At 38.1% G+C, this 16,121-nt stretch overlaps 1 protein-coding gene across 3 annotated transcripts in view; it reads left to right on the top strand.

Annotated features, from left to right (window-relative positions):
- The first annotated feature begins 3,772 nt into the window (after positions 1-3,772).
- CFAP47 (cilia and flagella associated protein 47) overlaps positions 3,773-16,121 on the top strand; it is a 502,646-nt gene continuing 490,297 nt past the window's right edge. For 2 of the 3 annotated variants that reach the window (XM_024988430.2, XM_015461736.3), the window contains exons 1-3: positions 3,773-4,055; positions 9,096-9,247; positions 12,332-12,447. In XM_024988430.2, coding sequence (XP_024844198.1) covers positions 3,861-4,055; positions 9,096-9,247; positions 12,332-12,447 — 463 coding nt within the window. In that variant the 5' untranslated portion in view covers positions 3,773-3,860. The remainder of the gene's footprint in view (positions 4,056-9,095; positions 9,248-12,331; positions 12,448-16,121) is intronic. The other variant, XM_059883840.1, reaches the window with a different exon arrangement.

Genomic DNA, 16,121 nt, shown 5'->3' with positions numbered 1-16,121 from the left:
TGGTCACCATCTGCAGTGATTTTGGAACCTGAGGAAATACTGTCACTGTTTCCACATATTCCCCATCTATTTGCTATGAAGTTATGGGACCAGATGCCATGATCTTAATTTTTAAATGTTGAGTTTTAAGCCCGCTTTTTCACTTTCCTCTTTCACCCTCATTAAGAGGCTCTTTAGTTCCTCTTCACTTTCTGTCATTAGAGTGGTATCATCTGCATATCTGAGGTTGTTGATATTTCTCCCAGCTATATTGATTGCAGCTTGTGATTCATCCAGCCTGGCATTTTGCATGATGTATTCTGCATATAAGTTAAATAATCAGGGAGACAATATACAGCTTTGTCATATTCTTTTCCCAATTTGGAACCAGTCCATTGTTTCATGTCTAGTTATAACTATTGCTTCTTGACCTGCATACAAGTTTCTCAGGAGACAGGTAAGGTGGTCTGGCATTCCCATCTCTTTAAGAATTTTCCACAGTAAATGGAAAATTTATGTAAATGGAAAATGTATATAAATGACTACTGAGGCACAATTAGCAATCTCTGCAATGACATCTGGGTATAGTAAGACACACTTGCTTTTAGTGATAGAGAAACTTGTATCCTTTGACCTGGGTTGGTTAGTTGCTTTATGTCATTCACTATATGCTTTGTGAAAATGGTAATTTTTCTGTTTATGTTTCTGCCAAGTAATTAATGCTATTCTACTCTATTCAGACATTAGTCTAGTCAATCTATTCTTAGTGGCATGGCTTTTCATTATCGTGAAGAATTTTTTATATGTAACTTTAAATGGTAACCCACTCCAGTGTACTTGCCTGGAGAATCCCAGGGACGGGGGAGCCTGGTGGGCTGCTGTCTATGGGGTCGCACAGAGTCGGACACGACTGAAGCGACTTAGCAGCAGCAGCAGCAGTGAATCTCATTGTGTATTATCGACTTTTAAATTATTTTATAAACATGATGGTTACCACACTTTTAATACTCTTGTACTTAAGAGAGTTCTTTTTGCCCTCTCACAATAACTCCTGTTTCTTAGTCAATATTCTAACCACTGTAATATATTTTCCTGGATTTCATTCAAACTCTTTTCAAAAAATGATATGGAACTTTTGAAGATTTTAAATTATCAAAATAATATCCGGTGTTTCCCCTTTTTCCCTTTGTCATCAACTTTTTTCAGTCCCTTAAAGATGTATAGACACAAACATCCAAAAATTTTACTAGGGATCATTTCACTTACTTCCTCTTGTTATCCCTTCCTTGGTGTTCAGAGATTCTACCCACCATTAGGGGCTTCCCTGGTGGCTCAGATGGTAAAGAATCCATCTGCAATGCAGGAGACCCTAGTTTGATCGCTGGGTCAGGAAAATCCCCTGGAGGAAGGCATGACTACCCACTTCACTATTCTTGCCTGGAGAATCCCATGGACAGAGGAGTCTGGTGGGCTACAGTCCATGAGGTCACAAAGAGATGGACACGACTGAGAGACTAACACACACTAACACACACATTCACCATTAGAGTTTCCACTAGTTAAGTATGAAGTAGGACTTCTGATATCTGTTTCACATGGCAAAATTTATGGTTAATTGATAGGAGTTACATTTTTTTCTCTTAAACTAATTCAGAGTAGAAGAATGGCAAGTCTGCAGGGAACATTTAGCATGTCCACTTAATCTTCAAGTCCTCATTTTAGTTAGTTCATCATTAGTATAATGAGGAATAAAATTAAACCTTATTTATAATATATAAAGTGTTCCAGTCAGAGTGCCTACTTTGATTTTTATATAAAAGTCCTGCCAACCATGCTGCCTTGGAAATCTGGCAAAGATGAACACACACACATTTCACCCATGATATATAATGAAAATTATTCTCCATGAAGCCTCCATATTAGAAAATTATACACACACACACACAGAGAAAAGGTACTGTTTATATTTTTTATCACTGTTATGTAAAAATCTCTTGTTATTTGTCCAACCTTAAAGTAACTACATAATCATGAATAGTTTAAAATTTTGACTAAAAACCTACAATTCACCCAACTATGCCTTCATATGTCCATTATTTGATAATAGAATTTGGATAAGATACTTTGGAGTTAAACACATGATGCACGTGTTAAGAGTACTTTATCTAAAGTTTACATTTAGGGTAGGTTAAAAAAAAAAGGTAAAAACTCAAGAAGGTTTAATTATAGTTACTAAGGGCAACAGATTGAGCTGTAGGCGTGGGGAAGTTGGAGAGAGCTATGTGACATTGTTGATGAGAGTTTGAACAGAACAGGGAAACATTGTTCAGCATTTGATTTGAATCACTGTATCTTTAGGATCCATACAGAAGTCTAGACTTGAGACAGTCTGCTTGAGAATGGGCAGTAGGCAATTTTGAGACCTCTTTGGAATTTCCAGTTTTGGCAGAAGTTGATGACAGGGCTCTGTATGGACTGTGGTCTTGATTCAGTCAAGTTCCCTGGGCTGCTGTTGTCTTCTCTGTGCTGTAGAGGTGTCCTGCATAGGGGCTACAAGATACACACCGGATTTGTACTGTGATACCATAGTAGTGATTAGCACAAAAATCCAGGTGTGACTCACATCTCCCACTTGTGAAGTCATAATATAGAAAAATCTGAAAAATTATGCAGGGGCTTTTATTCAGTTCATAAGAATCTGTAAATCACAATGTCCACCACCACTACTTCCACTATTTTCAACTATTGACAATTCCAAGAAATTTTAAAAATTGTCTTTATAGTGAAGTAATAACTTACTGATCATCTTAGAACTGTGAGAATCTTGTAAAACAATTGTGGGAAAGTTTTCTACAAAGATATTTAGGTCCTGAAGGATGAGTAACTGTTTGACCAGGAGATGGAAAGGCTAGTCCATTCAGAGTGATAGTCATGTGCCATGGCAGTGAGGAAATGAAAGCATCTAATTATAAATAAATTTTTATGTGAGTGGGAAATTCTATATGGTTTTTAAAATAAGGGGTGGAGGGGGAAGCCATTTCTGCACTGCTTGGCTGCAAATTAATAAAGGTCTGTGGAAGAAACTGTTGTGAAGTTATCAGAGGCAATTAAGTCAGGGAAATGGCACTCACCTAATGTTTTGAAACCAAGGACTACCACAGCAGATGAAAGATGAGGAGAGATTATGGATTGGACAGTGTGAATTTAGACCTGTTGGAAAGGTGCTCAGATAAATAGCCATGAAGATGTTTGATCTGAATCTTCTGAGCAGCGCCTTCTTTCACAAATGAAGAAACTTAAACCTAGACGACTTAAAATTTTTATAGCCTCTCTTCAGTGTGTGGTCCTTGAACCTGCACCATTGGAATCACCTGGAACTGTGTTAGGCCCTGACCCAGATCTACTGAAAACAGATTATGAATTTTAACAAAAACCCAGAGGATTGCTAGTAGATTTTTAGAAACATTAGCCTAAGGCAACTGAGCGAGAGTCAGGGGGATCTGGCTGTGTTTCCATTGCCTTCCTCCGTTACTGTTACATCCTGTTTCGTACTTGGGCACATACTTTCACTGCTCTTTAAGTTTAATCTTGAGAGGTCTAGGAAAATGCCCGCCCCGCCAGTGGCCTCTTAAAATCCTGCCAGGCTGGGATTTGGGTGACCAAAGCACGTTTTACAGTTATTCTGATGACACCTGGGATACTGGGTACTTTCACCAGAAGCTTGCAGCCTCTGTGAGGTTGCCAACTCGCGCAGCTTGGGCGGCGCCAAAGCCGGCTGGGCTGGAGGAGATCGCGTGGCGTCGGGCGGTTGCCTAGCGACGGCGTCCACGCTAGTCGGTGGTCAAGTCCGCGACGGTTTGCGGGCTACATAGAGCACGGCCATGGAGACCGAGAGGAGCTCCCTCGTGGCCCGGGACTTGGACACCACAAAGAAGGACATGAAGCTGCGGGTGACCCCGTCGGAAATGAAATTTCGGAACGCGGTGGCAGGGAGGGTCTACCGCCTCCCACTTACCGTACAAAATCTCGGCCGAAGCAGCCAGAAAATCCATTTTCAGGAGCCTGTCAAGCCACAGGTAACACACCCAGGGGAGTTCAGAGCAGGGCCTCAGGAGGGCCTGGGGAGGGTGCGGGCAGGATTGAGCTTCCTGTGAAGCGGTGATTTGGTGGGCTGGCCTTTTTGTTTGTTTGTTTCTCCCCCCGCCACCCCCCCCCTTTTTGTTTGGGGCTGGGAGACAGGGGAGGAAAGTCGATCTGGAATCTCCCAGTTCCTTCATTTGGAGTTTGGGGAAAACAGGGAAGAGGATTTTATGCGTCTCTCCTCTTTAACAGCCAAGAATCTATGCTTTATAATGTTGTAGAATTATGACAACTTATTCTCTATTAACTCCCCTTTGGGTCATAAAGTGCCTGATTACTCCAGCTACTGTAGGATAGCAGGAAGGTTTATTATTTCATACTGTAACAAACTTTTGTTTAGCAACTGCTACAAAATAGAAAGTAGCATGTAAAATGGAGATAGTTCTGCCCTCAAAAAACTTAGAAATTAATGAGGGAGGGGACTTCCCTGGTGGTCCAGTAGTTAAGACTCCATGCTTCTACTGCAGGGGTCACAGGTTTGATCCCTGGTGAGATGGCAGCGACCAAAAACAAAACAAAACAAAACTAATGAGGGAGTTAGTACAAGTTGAATAATCAGCAAAATTAATGTTCTAAGAGGCTATCCCTATCTTTTCACCTTTCTTTTGATTTAAAAATTGACAGAACTTCATCTGTCACTGTTATTTTAGACTATCTGTGTGAATAAATGGATATTAATTTATTATGATCACAGGTTCTCAGGGAGACTTGATATAGGACAGGTGAAGATAATTTTTGATATGTAAGTGATGCATAACTGCATTTTCTCCTGAAATAGTCCTAATAATGATACTGAATGCAGCTGGACTTCTACATGCAGATATGGAAAGGTTCACTTAAAATTACATATGTTTCTAACTACTGTGGGTTGCTGTTAGAAAATGAATACACAGTCCTGTCTTCAGTGTTTTGTTGACCCGTGTGGCCTATGGTTCAGTCAGGCCAGTCTTATGCTCTACTTTTTACACTTAAAAAACTGATGTACTATTTACCTACCCTAAAGTGCACAGAAACTGAAAGTAAAGCTTGATGAATTTTTATATGCATTTATCTCCATTTATCTCCATGTCGGAGAAGGCAATGACACCCCACTCCAGTAATCTTGCCTGGAAAATCCATGGACAGAGGAGCCTGGTAGGCTGCAGTCCATGGGGTTGCTAAGAGTCGGACACGACTGAGCAACTTCACTTTCACTTTTCACTTTCATGCATTGGAGAAGGAAATGGCAACCCACTCCAGTATTCTTGCCTGGAGAATCCCAGGGACGGCGGAGCCTGGTGGGCTGCCGTGTATGGGGTCGCACAGAGTCGGACACCACTGAAGCGACTTAGCATAGCATAGCATCTCCATGTAGCTACCACTTAGATCAAATCATAGAATATTTCCAACACTACAGAAGTTTCTCTGTAGTACCTGGAGTAATCACCCCATGGAGGTAGGTGACCACTATACTGACTTGTAATGAACCAGATTAATAGTCAGTTCTTGAGTTTCATATAAATGGAATCATTCTTTATGGATTTTTGTATTTACATGTTTTGACAGTAGTAATGTGTTTATTTTGTAATAAAATCATGCAGAGCCTAACCCTTTAAATTAGGAAATACCTGATTGCTACAAACACTGTAAAATTAGAGAAATCATTTATTATTTCACTAATTCACTACATATTTATTAAACAATTGAATGTTCATCTGAATATATTTTCTTTTAAAAGTCAAGTTGGCAGTAAATCCCAGATGTGGGCAAACACTATTTCATGGATGTCTATGGGGGTCACCAGAGTCGGACACGATTGAAGTGACTTAGCAGCAGCAGCAGGAGACACTTGTATGAGCGGTTTTTGTGCAGTCAGAAGAAAAATAATATATTTTATTTTAGTGTGATTTTTATTTAGAACACAGGTCTTGACATTAGCAAGAGAATGGCCAGACAGGTTTACTAGTTAGAGGCGAAAGCCATGAGCTCGATATCAGTGTGAACTTATATTTGTTGCTAGATCATGATGTGTATTCCTGGACCTTCCTAGGTGTAAAGGGAATTAAGGAAGGGATAGATTAGTAAAAAATATATTAGCTGTCTTGGAGGAAACAAAAAACAGGGTGCTATGTAAAGAGCATTGCCGTCATCACTATTGTAGTTACTTAGGAAACAATTCTCTTAACATGCATCAGTGCTTGTTTTCCAGTTTGTTTTCTGAGGTCCCACATTACCTACTATTTGCCGTATGCGGTGATGTATGCCACCTACTGTGGGTTGCTGTTAGAAAACTAAGACCCAGTCCTATCTTCAGTGTTCTGCTGACTCTTGTGGCCTCTGGTTCTGTCAGGCCAGTCTTTCTTGTCATTGTCCTCTTACCCATGTTAGCTCAGACTTCCTTTTCTTTTGACCCATGTTTTTATTCTTCCCTCCTGTAAGAATCACCGCCTTCCAAATCCTGTCCATCTCTGAGAGCCAAAAGTGAGTTTTCATTTTTCTCAAACAAATCTTCTCTTATCTCCAAATTCTTTCTCCCCACTGCTGCTGCTGCTGCTATGTCGCTTCAGTCGTGTCTAACTCTGTGTGACCCCATAGATGGCAGCCCACCAGGCTCCCCCGTCCCTGGGATTCTCCAGGCAAGAACACTGGAGTGGGTTGCCATTTCCTTCTCCAATGCATGCATGCACGCTAAGTAGCTTCAGTCATGTCTCTTTCTCCCCTCAGTTCAGTTCAGTTCAGTTGTGACCAACCTAGATAGCATATTGAAAAACAGAGACATTATTTTGCCAACAAAGGTCCGTCTAGTCAAGGCTATTGGTTTTTCCAGTGGTCATATATGGATGTGAGAGTTGGACTGTGAAGAGAGCTGAGCACCAAAGAATTGATGCTTTTGAACTGTGGTGTTGGAGAAGACTCTTGAGAGTCCCTTGGACTGCAAGGAGATCCAACCAGTCCATTATGAAGGAGACCAGCCCTGGGATTTCTTTGGAAGGAATGATCGTAAAGCTGAAACTCCAGTACTTTGGCCACCTCATGCGAAGAGTTGACTCATTGGAAAAGACTCTGATGCTGGGAGGGATTGGGGGCAGGAGGAGAAGGGGACGACAGAGGATGAGATGGCTGGATGGCATCACCCACTCGATGGAAGTGAGTCTGAGTGAACTCCGGGAGTTGGTGATAGACAGGGAGGCCTGGCGTGCTGGGATTCATGGTGTTGCAAAGAGTCGGACACGACTACTGGATACTAATTGCATATACAGACATTCATTAGAGTTACTTGTGTCTGCTAAGTGTTACTTTCACCTCAGTGGTCACATGATAAGTTCCTAAGAGTAGATTTGGTGCCTTTGACACCTTTGCAGACCACCCAGAGTGCTTAGAAACTTGTAGTTTGGGTATGTGCTGCTGAAGCACTCCTTGTCCTTCTTTTATAAAGGAAAATGATCAAACCTGCTATGTGGACTTTCGGCACCCAAAGGCCTATACTTATCCCTTGTTTTTTTAAGTAATTGATGAGGGTTGAAAGTTGGGCTGTGGTAGTTATGAGGTCTCAGAGTTATTGTTTGCTGGAAGGATGACACTTTCAAACCAATTGTATCAACACATCTTTCCAGTACTCTTATTACCCTCATTGCTGGAAAGCACTGCTTGTACTCAGTCTGGCATTAAAAGCCCTGAATAGTTAATTTCAACTTGACCTCCATTGTTACTCATTGAAGCTCTTTGCCCAGCTAGACTAGCTTATTAGCTCCCTGCTGAAAGATTATTTTGCTTATTCTTTTCTCTGCATGTGCCTAAGATATCCCTGCCTCCATAGGGAGCATCTTTCTTGCTTCTTCTCTACCCTATACATCCATCCTCTAAACCTGCATTGAATGTGCTCATTCCTAGCCCACAGTTATCATGTTTTCTCTTGGATTTTCATGATACTTTGGTCTGCACCACGCATATGACACCTGATTAGTCCCTGGCTTAAACATTATGTAATTTTCAAAGGATATATAATATGCTTCTTTTAAGAGATTATATATTCAGGAGTTTCTAGTTGTGGGGAAAGAGCTTAAGTTTTAGAGTCAGATAGATGTATGTTTTAAGTCCTCACTGACACTCTTGAACCTACAGGCCCTAGTTTCTCATCTGTACACTGGGAGCCTTAATATCAGCCTTACAGGGCTGTAGAAGTATATTAAGTGAGCTAATAGTTGTCGAATGCTTGACCTACCAGAAGTACTTAATACATAGAAGTTCTTCTCTTTCCCTCTTCAGGTCTTCCTGGAGTCTAGCAAATGTTTTTCAAGAACAAAAGTAACAAAAGTTCTTTTTCCTTGGTCTATTCCTTTTTGTATTTCCTCCACGTTCTGAAGTCCAAGTCCTCATGCAAAAAGTATATAAAATACTATATGTATTTATGAATGCATGTGTGCTTGTACATGTATGTTATATATGTATTTAGATTGAATGATACTTTTATTAGATTAGTATTCCCTTTTCCTAGAACCTCATACTTCTAAAGGTGTATATTGAGTGGCTCAGACGGTAAAGAATCTGCCTGCAATGTGGGAGACCTGGGTTCGATCCCTGGGTTGCAAAGATACCCTGGAGGGGGGCATGGCAAACCACTCCAGTATTCTTGCCTTGAGAATCCCCATGAACAGAGGAGCCTGGCAGGCTACAGTGTGTGGGGTTGCAAAGAGTCAGAGATGACTGAGTGACTCGGCACAGCTCTCTTCCCTTTTTTTTTTTTCCTGTTTTTTAGTACCTCATACTTCTAAAGGAGCCCTTGAACACTTACATATTTCTCGACTGACTGCATTTTCAGTTTCAGTTCATTTACCATTAAAAGTGTATCTGAAGCATATAGAATCATTAGGGCAGAAATATTGCCTGTATCTTATATATCTCTTGAAATAATGTGCACTCCTTACTACAGTTGCTCATATTATTTTCTTATTAGGAGTTAAGATGTGTAATTATTATTATTTTTTCTTCCACTGAAGTTCAAACTGATTTTGACCAATCTGGATAAATCACTTGCTTCTGGCCTTCAGACAACAGCTATGGTGGAGTATCATCCTGATAAGAATGAAGACATTTGTGATCAACTTCTTATTTCAATAGGAAATAAAACAATAGAGGTCCCTCTAATTGGGTATGTATTGTTCATAATTGAGGCTAACATTTTGAGCATCTTTCAGATGAAAATAAGAGTCATAGTAATATTTTCTATTTTCTCTAGTAGGGCTTTTTGTATCTATAGTATCCTTAAACTGAACTTCAAGAACAAATTTTTTAGCAAATTGTAGTCTTCAAAACATATGAAAGACTAGTTTTCTGTTTTTTATTAAAATCACTTAGAAATATTCAACAATTGCTTGTATTCTTTTATTTCCCTTGAATTCACATCCTATTTTATTTCTGCCATATTTTCTGTACCTTTTGATGAAAGATTTATTTTTAAAATGCTATTTTTACTGTCTCCACAATCATACTTTTCATTCTCACTCCAACAAAATCTGTCTGACTATCTTCCCCAGCTTTCCAGTGAAGTAGTACTCTTGCCTGGGAAATCCCATGGACGGAGGAGCCTGGTGGGCTGCAGTCCATGGGGTCGCAAAGAGTTGGACACGACTGAGCGACTTCACTTTCACTTTTCACTTTCATGCATTGGAGAAGGAAATGGCAACCCACTCCAGTGTTCTTGCCTGGAGAATCCCAGGGACGGGGGAGCCTGGTGGGCTGCCATCTATGGGGTCGCACAGAGTCGGACACGACTGAAGTGACTTAGCAGTCACATTTTAATATAATTTTAAATTATTGCTGTATTTGCTTCACAGAATTTTAAATAATGCAGACGTTTGGCTTCAAGAAAATAAAAATGGTGCTCTTCTGAGATTGGCTAAAGAATATGGATTAGTATAATGAATATAATATAGAATTAAATAACTGATTTGGAGATTAACTTTAATACAATTAATTTATTTGACCAAGACATTGTGCTTTTCATTTTACATTGAAAAAAGTATAGTTCTGTTCATTATAAAATTACCTGTTAAAGCTATTATAGAATTTTTAGGTATTTTTAATATATATATACATGCACAATTCTTCTTTTTACAGCAAAATATGATTCTATAGGTATTTTCTTTGTTTCTATTTGCCCATCACTAGCAGAATTGATATTGAAATATTAATATTAGTATTAGATATAAACCTTTTAATAGTTTCCCTTGTTTTTTTTTTTTTTTTCACTTTCATGAACTAAATTTAGATGTCCAATTATTTGGGTTCTCCATGTTGAGAAATTCTGCTTTAGCACAGCATCCCATTTTGCATAGGAATCAAACAGTTGACACATTTTAGGCAAGGAATGAGCTATTCCTTTGCACCATTGGAAGGTATTTATTTAGCTTTGAGAGCATTTCCAAGTTTGGAGATAACTGGTACTTGATATTAGTGTGTTGGTCATTCATTCCCTTCTCCAGAATTTCCTTCAAGGGTGACCCTTAGATAGGGTTCAACTGGTAACTCATTTTGTAGAGAGCATTTGGAGTCAAGAGGCACTTCTCCTGATAGGTGGCTTGATTCTTTTCATCCTTAGAGGTCAAATGTCTTGACATGTTGCGGTTCATATGGGCCAGAGAATTTTTTTTATACAAGAGGAAGACAAACCAGTAGGAAAGCCAGAGAAACTATTAAATATTACCATATTAGCACACCCTTACTCCTTAAACCATGGATATGTGTATGCATGTATGTACATTTATATGTATGTGTATGTGTGAAAGATTTTCAAGAAATTATTAAGATTCTTTTTCACACCTAGCTAGAGAAAAAGCTTGAAAAAATGTTTAGCTTTTCATTTTATATTGTTTGCATTATTATTCTTTTAGATCTTATAAACTCTTTATTAACACAATTATGTATATACATATAAGTATATTGTAAAGAGATGTACAAGGTCATTGATCTTTTTCTGTCACAAAATTACAGTCTCTTTATGAGAAGAACATGGGTGTTTCTTAGAATATGCAGCATAAACAGGACAGTCCTAGCTGATTTCTGGAGTGTTTGTACCTATCCAATAATACAAAAACATGTATAAACACAGATCCCAGAAAGAAGGCCCAGACCATCAATGAGTAACACAGTATTTGTGAATGTTTTCTTCATGTATTTTTATTTGTGAATTTTGGTATGTTTGTATGTATATATGATTGTATGCATGCATGTATATATTAATATCTTGGAGGTTGTATCCTAAGTGGAGTGAATTAATTCATGTGTCTGGCATATAACCTAAAGATTCAGTAAAGATCTGTTATTACTACATTTATTATTGATGTTGTTGTCATCATTGTTAGGTTTCTAAGGTAATGTACATGAAATCTAACAAAATGGATTCAAGGTTAAGTTCCTCAATGTTATATCTAGATAATTCCTTGGATAAATAATTTAGGCTTTTTAAGTCTTTTGTTTTTCATCTGTAACATAGGAGCCATAGTATTTACCTATTTTTCAGAAAATTTGTTAATATTGAACAGCATAATATTTTTAATGATGCCTTATAAACTAAACTAGTATCCAGATTAAAAACATATATGTGTATATATATCCTTATGAGACATGTATATAGGATTAGAATGGATTTTTTAAATGCTTATGAAAACATGTGCTACAGATATGCACATAAAAAATCAATTGTATCCTTTTGTTGTTACACCTTTTCTTAGTCTCCAAGTTATATTTTATAGTATCCCACCTTCTTTTATTTCATCAGATATGGCATCATCCAAACGACTTACTTTGTTAAGATAACTGGTACCCTTTTGAAAGAGGGGGCAAAAGAACATATGGTGTATGTATGCCCCCTCCCCTTCTGAGGGGGGTGGGCAAAATAATGTATGGTTTAGGTGGAGATTTCAAGACAGAGTTCCAAGTATGTTTTGAGCTGCAAAAAAAAATTGAGATACATGGGTAACCTTTCAAGGTGAGTACTTGGGAGAGTATTCCATGTATTTATGCACAAAATCTGATTTTTAAATTTAAAATGTCTCTCATTATCTTTTTTTGTATCTTCATTTCACAATTTTGTTTACTGACAAATGTCCCACCAGCAGACCTGTAAGGAAACTGAAGTCTCTTTTAAGGAGTTAAGATAAAAGTCCCTGTGGATTTAACCATGAGATTATATTTGTTAAAATTCATCATATGGTCCTCTTTTCTCCTCTTCTAGGTTGATTCCATCATGTCAATTGGAAATTGAGCCAGAAGTTAATTTTGGGACATTGGTTGCCAGTAGTAAAGTGTATTGTAAAGAGATTAATATCATTAACCATGGCAGTGTGCCAGGTAAATACTTTCTATTCTATAAATTAACTTACACTTTTGGAAGAAAATTGATAATTTTTGAAATATATTGTTGTTGTTCTCTCACTCAGTGATGTCCGACTCTTTGTGACCCCATGGACTGCAGCACGCCAGGCTTCTCTGTCCACTATCTCCTGGAGTTTGCTCAAACCCGTGTCCATTGAGTTGGTGATGCCATCCAACCATCTCATGCTTTGTCGTCCCCTTCTCCTCCTGCCTTCAATCTTTCTTGTGCAATTAATGTATTCTATGATTTACCCTGCTCCTCAAAAATTAGATCTGTCATTTGGAAAAGCTCAAAACTGAAGGTCCTTAAGTAGGATTACTATTTTAGAAACTGATAGGCAATATCAGGAAAGATGAATCTACATCCTTATGATTCTTATCAATATAACTTGACTCAGATGACTGATGACCTCCTTGAGTATAGACATAGAGTGGTATCATAGAAGTGACACAGTCCTTAGAGCTTTCCAGAAATAGAATCAGGGCCCAGTGCCTTCCAAGCTGTGTGATCTGGGATGAGTATCTTTAAGAACATTGAACTTAAGATTCCTCATTTATAAACTGACTAATAAAATATACTGTGGTTAATTATGTATGTACCAAAGGCTGTAATATGGCACTTGACTTATCACAGGTACTCAGGAAAGATTTGTTCTTTTTCTCTATCATATTCAACTTTGAATTCATATACTGATCCCTAGCAGGCTCTTACTAACATTTTGTTGAAAGAAAAAGTGCTTCTCTCTTCTCCATGAGGTTATTTCTAGAGATTCTTACTGTGACCTAACAGTTTGCGTAAAGGCATAGGGGTGTGTGTGTGTGTGCGTGCGTGCATACATGTGCTTGTGTCTGCATGACCACACACTCGTCATTGATATATAGTAGGCATACAATCACTTATCCTTTCATTCTCTTGATTGAATGGTCAGCATCTGAGATAAGACTAACATTTTTCTCAAGCTGAGATGAGGACAAGCTCCAGACAGGCAGTACATTTCTCTCTTGAGATTGCTTGTTGGGTACATGAAACAGGTCTTATATCTAAACCTGTCTTATACTAAGTGAGGGCATTCTCTGGGGCTGCTTGAATGAACAATGGAAATTATTAAGACAAAGGAACTCTGATACTTTACTGATTTCTTCCTGGGATATAAACAGATAAAACTGATAATTGTTCCTCACTGAGTGTTACTTATTTCACTTTCCATACTTTGTTTTTTAAATGATTGAATTTCTGAATTCTGTGAGATTGTGAAATATTAGGCTCATTTGTGCCTGCCTCCAGTGTTAAGGATGAACTCTCTTATGGTGAGTTACTCTGGTCTAAATAGTCCTTTAGATCTGATTGTGGAGCAGTGATATGTAATTGATAGAATTTTATTTGTATTATTTTACTTTCCAAAATTTTTCATAACTGTTGTCCATTACAAATTCTTTAATGCTTTGATCATATCCTCTCTTTATTTTAAATTGATTCTAAATTGATTCTAACTTCTAGATTTTATTCTAAAATCTTACCAAATTGTACATTTATTACATATAAAAACTATAAGTAAAAAATATATGTTTGAATTTTAATTGACTATTTAATATTACTTTACTTAATAAAAGTACATATATGGACCTGAGTCCATACATTTTAGGAAGAGTAATTCACATTAACTTTTAGTATGTGTGCATGGTATTGTAGTTAATACTATTCTTGGTAAATTATAATTGAGTATTATGAAGTGTTAATTGCCATTACCTTACAAACTGAAACACATTGTTATCAGTGAAACACATTTTCTTTCTGCTGCCTTTGTCCCTCATTTTTGGAGATGAATATTTTTTTCTACCCTTATCAAAATTGATAGTATGTTTTATATTCACAGTAGCAAGTGCCCATAAAGTGTCATAAAGTCCTCATTACCCATAAGCACAATATATAAATATTCATGAGAATTATGTATTTTCATGAAGAAAAACACTTAAGCAGAAAATAGATTCAGCAACCAAAGATGATTTTAATAAAACTTTCCAAAAGGATTTTATGTGACAAATATTTTATAGTTTTAGAGTCAAAGATTAAGTGTTTACAAATACTCAGTGAAAGTGTTAGTTGCTCAGTCATGTCCTGCTCTTTGCAACCCCTTGGACTGTAGCCAGCCAGGCTCCTCTGTCCATGGAATTCTTCAGGTAAAAATACTGGAGTGGGTTGTCATTCCCTTCTCCAGAGGATCTTCCTGACCCAGGGATTGAACCTGGGTGTCCCACATTGCAGGCAGATTCTTTACCATTCGAACCACCAGCGAAGCCCTTATATATACTTAAGAGAACATCAAAAAGCCACATTCGGCAAGTTCATGACTTATATAGCTGTGTTTTCTCTCTGTGGTACTCTCACTGAGATAGATACTAGAGTTTATCTATGTAACAACTTCATGATGTTTTATGTTAATAATCTATTGCTGCTGCTGCGTTGCTTTAGTCATGTCCGACTCTGTGCAGCCCCATAGATGGCAGCCCACCAGGCTCCCCTGCCCCTGGGATTCTCCAGGTAAGAACACTGGAGTGGGTTGCCATTTCCTTTTCCAATGCATGAAAGTGAAAAGTGAAAGTGAAGTCGCTCAGTCATGTCCGACCCTTCACGACCCCATGGACTGCAGCCCACCATGCTCCTCCATCCATGGGATTTTCCAGGCAAGAGTACTGGAGTGGGGTGCCATTGCATTCTCTTTAATAATCTACTATGGAGTAACTATCCATGGATTTAGCTGCATGTTGTCAAATACATTTTGTTGTATTGCCTCTTGTAAGAATGTTTGCCTAACTTACCAAGTAGTGCTTATCTTTTCACTTTGAAAAAACATAGTTTAGTCTTTAAGATGTTTCTAATATTAGTGTTTTGTGCTTTGGTAAACTCCGTTTCCTCGTTTATGTTTTTATTGTTTCTTAGTTTTTAATCATTGAAGATAGAAAAAAAATCTTAGCATTTTTTGAATTGCGGTCATTTCCCTCTTCCCCTCTTGAATCTTTGGGTAGTTTTTCTACTACCATGTTATTATGTGGAATAGTTTTAAAAGTCCATAGAGTGATCTTTACACACCATTTCTGGATTTCACGGGCTACCTTGGTTTATTTTACCACAAATATATGACCTTTCTCTTGCTCTTAATGCCTGCTGCCTCTCTTCCCCTGATCATCAGCATCATCTCTCTACATCACTATCTAGAAAAGCCTAGCATCATCTCTAAAGCAGGAAATTTGCTGAATTGAATCAGACCCAGAAGTGGTCCTAAGAATCCTCTCTTACCCAGAGAAGCACCCACTACTTATTCTCAGTGTACTTTTTGTTTGTTTGTTTTCTTGGAAATCCATGCCATGAGATTTCAACATACTTTTCATGTGTGACACAGTGTTGGGCATATACTAAGCATTCAGTGAGCATTCATTTAATTGATTTGACCCAGAGTGAGGTCTTCCAGAGTCCAAATCTTGGTTACAGTATTAACTGGCTGGGAAGCCCTGGGCAAATAATTTATACTTCCTGAATATTCATTGCCTCACTTATACGTTAGGGATAAACGTAATACCTTCCTTGTATAATTGTGGTGATGATTAATAAAATGCTTAACACACTCTCTGACATACATTAAATGTTCAATAAA

This window comes from Bos taurus, chromosome X (genome assembly GCF_002263795.3).
Source record: "Bos taurus isolate L1 Dominette 01449 registration number 42190680 breed Hereford chromosome X, ARS-UCD2.0, whole genome shotgun sequence".
Taxonomy (NCBI): domain Eukaryota; kingdom Metazoa; phylum Chordata; class Mammalia; order Artiodactyla; family Bovidae; genus Bos; species Bos taurus.
This window is presented reverse-complemented; position numbering and strand designations above follow the sequence as displayed.